The sequence below is a fragment of the Ailuropoda melanoleuca genome, chromosome 12 (genome assembly GCF_002007445.2).
Source record: "Ailuropoda melanoleuca isolate Jingjing chromosome 12, ASM200744v2, whole genome shotgun sequence".
Taxonomy (NCBI): domain Eukaryota; kingdom Metazoa; phylum Chordata; class Mammalia; order Carnivora; family Ursidae; genus Ailuropoda; species Ailuropoda melanoleuca.
The window spans coordinates 53,713,398-53,726,387 of NC_048229.1; the positions used below are offsets into that span (position 1 = coordinate 53,713,398).

The window sequence follows — 12,990 nt, forward strand, 5'->3', positions numbered from 1 at the left end:
TCCTCAGGTATTTGGGAAAATTATGATCATTTGGGAAATTACGGGAAATTTGGGAAAATTTGGGAAATTACAGGAAATTTGGGAAAATTACGATTGTACTAATATCCTTCAAAAAAAAGTCAGAAGCCTGTGTACATGTTCCATAAGTACTCTAAAATACCATTTTATTCTCATTTTCAGATGTAACCCTTAAAATATTGTTCCCTCATAAAACATCCATGTGGACCGTTGAGGGCTGACAATACATATTTATGATTCTTTGTTTAGGTTAGACTGGGATGGTATTCGTAAGCAGTTGGATGAATATGCAATAATTGCGAGTTCTTCAAAAGGAGGAAGAATTGGAATTGAAGAATTTGCGGAGTATTTGAAGCTGCCTGTTTCAGATGTCCTGAGACAACTCTTTGCACTCTTTGACAGGGTACGTTAAAACGTCATCTCTAGTGGGCAGACATCTTGCCTCTGCCAGTCTCCACGGAGCATAAATCAGTATAGGATTAGAAACACGTGGCAGGGGACTATTAGAGGGAGCAAGACCGACCCCAGGTTTAATTTCATGATCTGGTTTTTCACCTTACATAGTAGTTGTAGTAGTGATATCATTGTGTGTGTGTGTGTTGCAACAATTAAGGTGGTATCTAGTTATTTTAAACACCAGGTCAGAAGTAAATATTGTGACCATAAAGCCATGTTTGTAATATAGAATTGGAAAGGCTTCTATAACTGGCAAGAACTTAAATCTTTCTGTCAAAATTTATTCATTGATGACAGGGGTGGTACTATTCTATCCTGAAGGCTTCTGGACTTCCCCCAAAACGTGTGAGGACCGAGTAGATTTTATTTTCAAGTAATTTTTTTATGACAAAGTTTTCAATTAAAGCTAGACTGTTGGCCATTATATTGGAGGTACGGTTTTCTGCTTACGAATATGTAAGTGCAGGCAGTTAGATAACCGAATTGTCAAGAAGTTTCCTTAGGAAAAATGTATCAAGATTTCAAGTTCTCGATTTTTCATGTGTTTTTTTTAACATATAAAGTTGACAGTAAAGTCTACTCTTTCAGTGACAGTTTTACAAGTGTTCGTAAATGCATTCAGGCATGTAAATACCACTCCATTCAAGATACAGAACAATTGCAAAAAAACCTTCCCTGTAGACACCCCTTTGTAGTCAAATCCTTCCCCTGCCCTTAAGGCCCAGCAATCACTCCGTCTCCATAGCTTTGCCTTTTCTAGACGCCATGTCAATGGAATCAGATATATGTATCTGAGTCTGGCTTCTTTCATAACGCATCTGAGACTCACCATGTTGTTGCACGTATCAGTAATGTGTTCCCTTTTCTCGCTGAGTGACATTCCTTCGTATAGACGCCCTGTTCTTGGCGTATCCAGGCCCCAGTTGAGGAGCATTTTGGTTTGTTTCCAATTTGGGGCAATTCATTTCACTGGGGTACAGACTTAGGATTGTGATCTTGTTATTGTCTTATCTGAGAGTGACTGTATTTTGCATTCGTTCCTAAAGGATATTTTTGCTGTGAATAGAATTGACGTGAGGGTTCCTCCCTTCCAGCAGTTTAGTGATGATGTCCTACTGCTGTAGGTCCTCCATGACTATGCTGCCTTCCCAATGGTTCTTTAGTTTTGGCCCTCCTCCCCAATCCTCCTACTATGGCCTTTTGTCCAGGGGTGGTTGCCTTTTGCATTTTGATTTGAGTTTCTAATTGTAATCGGAAGGAGAGATGGGCTCGGCTGGGCTTTTTCCATCCAGGCTGCTCCAGAAATCCTGATTCTCTATGGACCATTGGGAAAAGATACTTTGCAAAGAAATTAGAGCTCGATGACAGAAACCAGGACAGGGCTTCCTTTTCTCTTTACCCAGAGCACACTCATGTCCCTAATGACTCATTCCGTGACCTCTAAGATGAGCCATCCTTCCACCTGATGCAGTGAGGGCAATCTTCTCTCTGTAGTGCCCAGTCCCCTGTGCTTGCCTTGCTTGCAGCATACAGATCGGCTTCCCTTGTCCGTGAAACGAGCATGTGCCACCGCAGTCATACTACTAGGAAGTATAATGAAGATTTAGGAGAAAGGAGAAGTACATTATTGGCTATAATCGCACAAGTAGGGAAAATAGAAGCTCTTCTTACTTGTACTATTACCAGTCTCTGTGTGAGCTTTATGTCGTCGCATCTTCCTTTTTGGCTCCAGAAACCAGGCAAGTAATTTCAAATGAAGCTTCTATAAATATGAACTTGGTGACAGGAAGGAATATGGCAGGGATAGACAAACAAGGACAGGAGGTGGGGAAATAGGACACGAAACAGGGACCAAGGCGGACAGTTAGAGCATATCTTAGACTTTGGGCTCATCAGGATTTTCCATCAACATTAGAAATAATATCTATGGAGGTTGCCTCCCTTTTCAGGTGTCAGACTGTCACTGCTAGCAATTCCAGGAATGTTAGGACACCCTTCTGTCTATTGGTGGCTGATGATCCCCGTCGTTTCTCTGGCACTCTTAAGGATGGGAAGATTTGGAAGTGTGGAAGGGAGGGTACAAGGATTAAAATAACCCCCAGTTAGCCAGGTTGACTCACTCTGAACTAGAGGATACAGTGAGTCTTGGCAGCCAAGTTGGCCAATCACATTTCCACATGGACGGCTTCCACCGGCTCACACGTCACTTACAACCATGAGTGTTTGTCACTTCTTTGTATAGTGTGACTTGGCTTTCCCTGTAGACCGTGAGATGGTCTTTCCAGCACTTTTCGTTTGATCTCCCAACATACTGGAAGGTACAGAAAATAGCCCAGAGAATTAGGAACCAACGCATGGGACCTTCCTTTCTCTCCTTCTTTCCTTTCTCCTTCCTTTCTTTTTTCCTCTTTCCTCTTTCTGTCTTTGTCTGTCTGTCTTTCTGTCCTTTTTTTTAATCTTTAACGTATCTTGCATGTCTGCGCCTGTGAGGGTTTGCTTTGTTTTGAGAAGGCGAATTATGCAATTGTTGCCATGCCCCGGGCACATACCCACTTAACTTCCAGGCTAGGCTTGTTTCCTCAGTCTCTTTAAGTCATTTAGCTGGGGAATGTTCCATGGGAAAGACAAGAAGTTCAGTAATGACACAGTTTGTTTCTCTCAGAGTAGCTTATCTTGCTAAACTCAAAGCTTAATGAGGGGTGGGGGGTCGGGGGAGGAAGGGTGGGAACGAGAAAGGGTGGGGTGTTCCTGTGCTCTTCCAGCAGCTGTAAAGTTTTGCAGCTCAGACAGCTGCCCTCAGCCTCTCTCTGTCTTCCCCCAAGTCTAATGAGGTTGTGTTGGGATTTGGGGGATGGGAAAAAGACCTGAAAATCTCTCCACGTCCCCTGACTCTTTCTTCTCATGTACATTCTCGGATGGTCTATAAAGACTTCATAATGGTCTTGTCTCAGTTTGTCCCTAAAAAAGTACACTGTCTTTTCAGCTCCTGCTGACATCCAGACATGTCCTTTCAGACTCTTGGGGGATCTGATGACAAGTAAGGTCCAACAGAAACATGGCGTTCACCCTCCAAAGCATGACGTAGTTCATTAGTTTAGGGTCATTTCCTTTGGAGAGGTCCCATCTCTCTGAAAAAGAAAAAGGAACTTTTTCATCTTTGCGTTGAATTTAGCTTCTTTATTTTTTACAAATGTATCCTGAACTCTCCGCCTCAGATTGGTCGGATGTCCAGACGAGTCAGAGTTGAACACTGAGACAATAGTTAAAAACAGTGGTGTCTCGACATTTTTTATAGTCAGTAATTCAGTGTTAAATACTAGACTTTTGCCAGCACTCCAGAAGGGATTGAAGTGTCCTTAATGGGATTAAGAAACAAGGCTAGTTGAACCAAAGTCATCATAACACAGTCATTTTTACAGTTCTAACCATGTCTCAGAATGTCCGTAACAGCATGCCTGTTCCTCACACCCTCCCTGAGCACCATGTCCCCCGAGCAGAGCCACGTGCTGTCCCACCAGCAGTCTCTGATGTACCTATAAGACAGAGTCCTCAAATACTTCAAGACGCAGCTCACCCCTGTTGCTAGCTTGACTAGGCACCACGTTATCTGCCTCTTACCTCTTACTAGCAGCAAGTCCCATCTCTTCTAACTGCACCTCCTGATAGACTCAGCTTAATATCTCATCAACGCCCGTCCCCACCACCATACGCACACCCATTGGTGGCCGAGCCATATTTGAGGGGTCAGCAGACTTTTTCTGTAAAGAGCCAGATAGTGAATATTTTTTACTTTGCAGCACTTATGGTCCCAAACTTTCAGGGCAGTTTGTACAACCGAAGAGAATAGTTCGTCTTATCCCGCTCAGGAAGATTTCTCTGTTTACCTACAGTCACCTAAACCACAAAAGTGTCCCCATTCAGCATGAGCAAAAAATCTGCAGGCTGCAGCACCCTACCTTCTCCCACAGGAAGGGACAAGCCAAGATGCCAGTTATTGTTGGCACTCAGGATTTCATTCTGGAACGAAGACCAAGAACCAGGCAGACAGGAAAGAACTCGGGATAAAGAGACGCATTCATTCCACATAATGTGAAACAGTAATAAAAGATCTACAGAAGTTTACAATAGCCGAAAATGCTGGATTGTCAAAGTGCTAAATACGCACACACTTTTCCTGCCCAATAGTTAAACAAAGGATGTAGTAAATGCCAGAAGAACGAAGTACCCGTTAGAAGCCCGAAAGGGGGAAAATCATGACAGTTTTCAAAATTATTTTACAGAATGGAAAGAATAAACACCTATCTAAATTTTATCAGGTGATGGTCTGTTTTGCAATGTTGTTGGTAGAGAAGGCAATGAACTCATGCTAAGCTGTATATAGCTGAGGAGTTAGAAACCAGTCTCTCTTGTCTCTGAAGACAAATAGTATAACTCTAGTAAAACCAAGGGAGGCTATCAGCAAGAGGCAGACAGAGCAGACAAGAGTAAAGATTCAGAGGATCGGTTTTGAATCAGATGTGGGGTCTCCTGCAAATTAACAGTGGTCACTCGAAGGATTGACTGTGGTCCATCTCTCAGTCCTTAAACCTTATCAACGTGCTTTGTTTTCATCAGCTTAGGACACAGAGCAGCAGTCAGCAGACTACAGCTGATTGGGCCAAATCCAGCCTGGGGCCTGTTTTGTTAATAAAGTTTTATTGAGACACAGCCATGCTCATTTCTCTATTTACTGCCTGTGGCTGCTTTCTGTCTGCAGTGACAGAGGTGAATACTAACAACAGTGAAGTCTTCTTTAAATTTCCAGCTCAGGTTTGATGTGTAATATAGTATTTCATAGTTCATGTGAAAAGAACTATTGATTGCAATCTCAGTTAATCAAGATTTGTTATATGAAATTAACCCACAATTTATATGATGCAATTAACAGAAAAAGGCTATAACCTTCTCTCTATGCAGTTGTACGAGTTATCCTAAATGTTCGGTGGTCCTATGTGGCTGATCATTTCCCTGTCCATGTCTCAGGTTGACTTAGCTCCTCCATTCAATCCATTATAGTATTTTCTCTCACCGAGTGTTATTACGTTAGAAATCTCCAGTTAAGAATGAGAATTTTACTCTTCGTTTTTGGCTCCTCCATGCAGATATACCTAGGAGATGCTTAGAAGGAAAAGAAAGGAGGCTGCATGAGGTAAAGCTTAACCTTTTTTTCTTTTTTTAATAAGCACAAGTGAGCTATCGCTGGCCTCCGCCATGAGCACAAGGAAGTAAAGAACAGAGCTTTGTAAAGAGCAAATTGTGTCAGACCAATTTAATTTCCTCCTATGACAGAGTGACGGTCCAAGATGATAAAGAAGAAGAAATAGATATTATCTATATGGGCTCTAGAAAGGCTTTTGATTTCATCCAACATGACATCCTCATCAATAAATTAGGAAGGTCTGGTCCAGATCATGCCGCAGTTGGGTGAAAGTCCCCCTTGACAGAAAGGCTTTGCTGCAAGTGGGAGCTGAACGTCCTTCTGGGTTCAGCGCCCCCACCTTGGCATTCTGTTTGGAGGAGCACCATACTTGATAGGATGCCACCAGGAATACTTGTGAAAATCAGATGATATGTCAAAGCGGGGATAAGGGTAAGTATGTCCTTAAAAGTGGTGGAACCAGACCGAAGAAAAAAGAGGGTTAAATTAAATCAACATAGAGCATGAAAAACACTTGGGCCAGAGAAGGAAAGGAAATGCAAGGCAAGAATGATGCCGCTGCCACCATTTCAGGGCACGTGAGGATCTGGACTCCCAGGATTCTAAAGCTAAAAGGACCTTTCCGTCCAACTGCCCACCTTCCTCATTTTGCAGAAGGCAACCAGCCTGAGAGAGGAAGTGACGTGCTCAAGGCTACACAGCTGGTTAGTTGCAGGACTGAGACTAGAATGGCTTGTCAGTATCCTTCTTACTTCAAACTGTCACTGTTGACTTTATATGCATATATATGTATACACACACACACACACACACACACACACACACACGGGTTCTTAGGGCGTTTTTTACATATCCTATCGCTCACCCATTTCAAGCCTACAAGTCAATGATTTTTTGAGTAAATTTGCCAGGTTGTGCCATCATCTCCATAAATCAGCTTGAGAACATTTCCATCACCCCACAGAGTCTCCTGGTGGCATTAAGTGTTAGTTCCTGTCACCAGCTGTCTCCCAGCCCTAGGCAACCACAACGGAATTGTAAGTCCTTTGGTGTGATTCTAGACCCGGTCTAGAACAAAGACTTTCTGTCTCTGTGGGTTTGCCTTTTCTGGACGTTTCATGTAATGGAGTCATACAGTAGATGGTCTCATGTGTCTGGCTTCTGTCAACTTCGCCTCATGTTTTTACGGGTCATCCATGCGGTACCGTGTATCGGTAATTTGTCCTCTTTGCTTGCCGAGAAGTACTCCATTATATGGATGTGTTGCATTTTGTTAATTCACCAGCTGGTGGGCGTTCAGGTTGTTTCTACTGTGAGGCTATTATTAATAATGTGGTTAATAGCATTCATGTTTCTCTGTTTACTTTTTTAAATTCAGTAACTTTTCCCCCTCAAATGGAGGTTGAATTTTCCATCAAATATGGCCTTCTCCCCTACTCTTTTTTCCCTCCTGATCTGGGCAGTAGCGTTCCCCCAGATGGCAACCCACATTGCTATTAATGTTCTAATAAATAGCCTTGGGGGATTCAGTAGTCCAGAGAAGAGAAGGCTTGTTAATCTAATAAGTGTCCTTTATTCTAGGATGGCTTATGAGAAACTGTTAGCCAAATGCCCTCCATCTTCATAGAAAATGAATGAGAAGAATTGGATTTAAACCTCAGGGAAAACCACTTCAGCTGGGCAGGAGGAGGCGTGTTTTATGGGGCAGCGGTTGCTATCAAGTTAATTTGCAATATTATAAAAACAAAGCCCATGTAATTTCCTCTGCGAGAAGCTCATACGAATGGGTTTACATCTGTCTGAGGCCAGATGGCCCTGTGATCCCCTAAAAGGAAGACAGTCCTTTCGTGGTGCTTTTTTCTGTGGGGTGAAGGAAGACATTTGGCCTTTGGTGTTCACAGAGGCCATTTCATTGTGCCTGTGAGACCAGTTATTGGAATCATTGTATCATAAAACCAGTGGTTGGCGAGTTTTACACAAACCACTGGGTGTGGCAGAAGGAGACATTGCTCCCGTGCCCTAAACGGAGCAGTGTCTCCCAGCTACTGCTCTCTTCCTAACAATAGCTAGAACAATCGTTGTTCAGTTCTAGAAATCGTACAACTTACAACATAATTTTACATCTCCTCTCCTCTTGACTTCATATTCGAGCTTGGGTAGTTCCCACTGAGAGACCGATGGTCACATGGCAGTTCAAAGCCCTTTCCAGTTTTTTCTGCTGATCTGCCTCTCTCTGCTGTCGTGCCCAGCAATGAAAACGTTTCTGGGGATAGACGGTGGTAACGGCCACACAATAATGTGCATGTAGCTAATACCACTGCACTGAACTCTTAAAAAATAGCTGCGATGGTGAATTCCATGTTATGTGTGTTTTACCACAGTTTTTAGAAATTTTAATTCAGATTTTCAGAACAAGACACGAAGAAGTATATACTGTATGATTCCGTGTATTTACGGCACGGCAATCAGTTGATGGTGTTCGATGTCAAGATGATGAGGGCAGGGAAGGAAGGGAGGAAGAGTAACTAGAAAGCAGGAGGACGTTCTAGGGTATGGTAATATCCTATCTCTTGATCTGGCTGTTGTGACGTAGGTGTGTACCATGTGTGAACCTCTCTGAGCTCTCCAGTTGTGACTTGTACGGTTTTCCATGTGCCTGTTACACTCCAAAAATGGTTCCAGAAATGTGGATCCTTAGCCCGACAGCAGACCCTAGAGTCAGCTAGAGTCAGAATCTCTGAGGATGGGACCTGGGGACCCTGCATCTTAAAAGCCTCCCTTCCAAGTTTTTCTTAAGAGCATTGGATTTGGGGAATCCTTGCTAAAGGAAAGGGATTAGGGAAGTATCCTCCCAACACCCAAGAATTCCATTCTGCCCTAACAGTAAATATGCCTTAGAAAAGAAATTCTTGATAGCTTTGAATCATTTAGCTTCTTCAGGTCGGAAAATGCATGTCATCTTTCGGGTGCCAAGAGATCAGTGATGTATAGAGACGTGTATTTTAATATATTACATTTAAAAATATTATTTCTTGTAATTCGTCATACACACGATAATGTACCCTCTCAAAACTGGCAGGTGCTAGGACCTAATGGAAGTCAGGCTTTCAGTAGGAGGGGAGACATAGCACCATGGGGCGTGGCGCCCTGCAAGCAGGTACAGAAAAGCCAGTTCTTCCACCTGTAAGCTAATGAGGCTCCATTTCAGCTCTCTCCACACCATCTCCAAGACATCAGCAGCTTTTACACTTGCTTGTTAAACCGAAAGCATGTTTCTAGCAAAGGCTTTATTGGAAGGGGCCGATCGAGGTCTTGGAGAAGCTCTTGGAGGCCTTCTTGGAGGAGGCAGTCAGAGAAGAGGAGGTGGAGGCGGCGGGGGACGAAACATCGGAGGGCTAGTTGGAGGAATTGTGAATTTCATCAGCGAGGCCGCAGCCGCGCAGTACACTCCAGAACCGCCGCCCACTCAGCAACATTTCACCAACGTGGAGGCCAACGAAAGTGAGGAAGTTCGTCGGTTTCGGCAACAGTTTGCACAGCTGGCGGGACCGGACATGGAGGTGGGTGCCACCGACCTCATGAATATTCTCAACAAAGTCCTTTCTAAGCACAAGGACCTGAAGACCGACGGCTTTAGTCTTGACACCTGCCGGAGCATCGTGTCTGTGATGGACAGCGACACGACGGGCAAGCTGGGCTTCGAAGAATTTAAGTACCTCTGGAACAACATCAGGAAATGGCAGTGTGTCTATAAGCAATATGACAGGGACTGTTCTGGGTCCCTGGGAAGTTCTCAGCTGCGCGGGGCTCTGCAGGCCGCGGGTTTCCAGCTAAATGAGCAACTTTACCAAATGATCGTCCGCCGATACGCCGATGAGGACGGCAGCATGGATTTCAACAACTTCATCAGCTGCCTGGTCCGCCTGGATGCCATGTTCCGTGCCTTCAGATCCCTGGACAGAGACGCAGATGGCCTGGTTCAAGTGTCCCTCCAAGAATGGCTGCAGCTGACCATGTATTCCTGAAGTGGGCGCCCAGATGCCAGCGCCCTCCCCGAGGACGGGACTCTTGAAAGCCTCGCCTTGCCTTCTGCACGGAGACTGATACCCTGTCCCAGAGCTGTCATTGCCCAAGAGCTCGTACACCACCCTGCACGCTTCTGAACTGGGGCTGCCCTTTAGTGCTTAATTAAAACAGATATTTTTTTTAATGAAAAATGTTCTGAGTGGTTTGTATGTCAGCTCTTTGAGATACTGGCTGTCTATGGACATATATATGCGATGGGGGGGCAGAGCCCCCATGGAGTAGATTTTAATAGGGCATTGGTTGTTTGGTGAATGAATTCCAAAGGCAGGACATTTGCTGTTATTGAGAATGAAATTTTGAAAAAACCCTGGAATAAATCAAGAAAGCCCTCAAGAGGTCTATTTTTCCCTTTAAAAAGGTGAGAAGGAGGGAAGTTCAGAATCTGTTTTTCTCTTAATTTCACATCTGGTTTTTCCATTATATAAAAAAAAAAAAAAAGAAAAGAAAGAAAGAGAAAGTGTTTTCCTGGAAATGTATTTAACTGTATAGAAACAGGTTCAGAAATGAGAAAAGGAGGAATATCACATAAGGAAAGTATCTATGTGTTTTTAACGGTGGAGCAACTGTCTAAAATTCCAGAATTCTTTAGTCCTGTTTCTCTAGTAGAATAAGCATGCAGCAAGTTTGTTTTGTTTGGATATATTTGTAAAGAGGGTCAGGGTGTTGGAGAATGAAGGGTGGACCCGTAGTCCAAAATGTCACTCTCAATCATTCTTGCATGCACTTTATACAAAATCAGGCATGCCCAGCACACGTTGGCAGGCTCTTGTCGTGTCATGCCCTGCCTCAGAGCTAGGAATGTTTTTTTGTTGTTGTTCCTCTTGGAAAACTGCAGACAGAAGAAACGTAAGCAAAGAAGGGCGGGGGAGGGAAAAGCATACAGTGATCAGTTCGTTGGTATGTAAAGGAACATAGAGATATATAAAGACATATAAATATTATTGACTGTTACAGTGGTTCTCAGTCCGGACTGTGATTCCCAATCACAGGGAGAGCTCCTTAGGAATACTGATGGCGGAGTCCCACTCCAAATGGGTTAAAGAAGACTCTTTAGAGGCGGGGCCCAGAGATGAGTATTTTTAAAGCTCCCCAAGGTGATTCCAATAAGCAGCCAAGGTCACCAGCCAGGACAGTTGTCCCTTTTGTGTGTATGGCCCTTGGTTTGGTTCTATCATTTTGATTCAGGCAGTTATGATGGGGCCGGTAGAATCCAGAATCCCTGGGGAAGTAGACTGAGCCAGAGGGGCTCCGTATGCAAGCCTTCAGTCTCCCCTCCCCACCCCCTTACCCCACCTGCTATTTCATTGGCTCCCACCCCTCCTGCTTCTCTGACTCAGTGCATTTCCTCTCTCTCCAAAGGCTACTTTAGGGGGTCCTTCTGAGTTTGAAGATAAATTCTTCCTTCCTCTTTTGACTCATTTAGAGGAAAGTTTAACTGTGGAACTGAGTAACTCTCCTGTTAATAGCCCGCAGCTGCGGGTGAGAAATCCCCAGTGACATTAGAAGAGGTTGGCATTTGGCCTCTGCGCTCACCATCGTCACCATCATATAATATTTATGAAGCACCACAGGCGTATAATTCTGCACGGAGCCAAGCCCAGAGACCACATCCGCCTTCCTCTAGGGACCCGTAAATGTAAGCTTGCTCTGGTGGGCTACTTAGCCAGGTGTGGTCACATCAGAAAAAGGCTGCTGCCAGCAACCACACATTACTATCAGCATCCCTATTTTAGAATCTGCCCATTCATATGTCAGGCATGAGCGTAGGCCTCCAGCCAAGAAAGGGGAAAACTGCCAAGATGCCTTTTAAGGTCCTCAGAATACTAGGTTTATAATTTAACCTTTCCACATGATGGTTGTAGAAAGGGCAACAGAGCCTTACCGTTGTCCTCAGTTAATTCTAAATATTTTATGAAGCTTAAGATGGTTATCTCATGCTGGGGGTGGTATTAAGTATTTTTCTTGCTCCTCGGGTCAAGGGATTATCTGCTCTTATGATTCTCTTCCTGCCCGCACAGGGCAAAACATCCTGAAGTTACCCACATTTCTCTTCTGTTCTCTTCTGAATTTGTATAAAATGTGTACAGGTAACCCCGTCACTAGAGGAGAGGCTAGAAAATCCAGTCTCAACTCCGGACTTCGTTAAATACTCAAAACTTTGGCATTGCGTAAGACCGATAGCCTGACGAACGATTGAATTTCTTAGTTTCTATCCAAAAGTCGACATTTTAAAGGCACATTTTCAATGTAAGAGGGAGTATTTATCTGATGATTTTTGTTTCTTATTTTGCCATTTCTACATGGAAGCCTCCTATAGGCTGAGACGAAGTTCTTTGATTCATGTCATTCCACCCCATCGTTTTCAATTTCTAACATTAAGCAACACAATCGATGTAGTAAGTTGGAAATAATACTCAACGATTTTAAAAAGCATGTGAGGTTGTACCATCTACATTTTAAAATTTCAAAACATCCCGTATGACTTTAAAAAACATCTTTATCTTAATATAATCCACTGGATTCTGTAACCTGTAACAGCAGGAAAAAGAATGTAGTTCTGTACCCATGTACGTAGGCTTGTACCTAAGAAAAGCGACCTCCAAGGATATTCAAAACGTGTACATCATCTTAAAGGTCACATTTGAAATATCTTTTGAGTCGTAGTGCGTGTATTTTTAAGAACTGATTTTTTTTTAAGTCAGAGATTTCATCAGTAATATTGCACAACTAACTCATAATGGGTCCTTTAAAGAATATTCACAGATACCCCTGCAGGGCCCTGATATTTAACACGTCTATTGATCTTGAGGTTCTTTCAAAATTACTTCTTAAAAGTGTCTGTGTTTAATGCTAAGTGGATTAAAGCAATTTAATTCTGAGAAAATTGGTAATACAATTATGTCTGTGGGTAGAAAATACGCTCTTAATAAGAATATTCGAGTAAACAGAACACCTCTTCCCAGACTCCTCTGGAAAACCGAGAACTTACTGTATTTTAAATATAGTACTCCTTTGGATTTGTAAAGTTAATCTTCAAAGACTCAAAGCCTTTTTCTGTTGGCTGTAAGTTCTGTTTTTATGTAAACATTTCTTAATTGTTTTGATGGCATTGATTATCTCTCATTTGCAGGGATGATATCAATTACAACACATCAAAGACAATATAGTCCTTATCCTTGGGAGTTTACCATCTCAACGTGTATTCAGAACCACATCCTTAAATGTTGCTGGAC

At 43.1% G+C, this 12,990-nt stretch overlaps 2 protein-coding genes across 2 annotated transcripts in view; both read left to right on the forward strand.

The window, feature by feature from the left end:
• LPCAT2 (lysophosphatidylcholine acyltransferase 2) overlaps window positions 1-12,990 on the forward strand; it is a 62,922-nt gene that overhangs the window by 35,997 nt on the left and 13,935 nt on the right. The window contains exon 11 of the mRNA XM_002912240.4: window positions 268-421. Within this exon, the coding sequence (XP_002912286.1) occupies window positions 268-421 (154 nt within the window). The remainder of the gene's footprint in view (window positions 1-267; window positions 422-12,990) is intronic.
• Window positions 284-9,888, forward strand: CAPNS2 (calpain small subunit 2). The gene is made up of 2 exons (XM_034638694.1): window positions 284-421; window positions 5,697-9,888. Exon 2 carries the CDS (start codon window positions 8,941-8,943, stop codon window positions 9,694-9,696), a length of 756 nt encoding a protein of 251 aa, XP_034494585.1. The 5' UTR covers window positions 284-421; window positions 5,697-8,940; the 3' UTR covers window positions 9,697-9,888.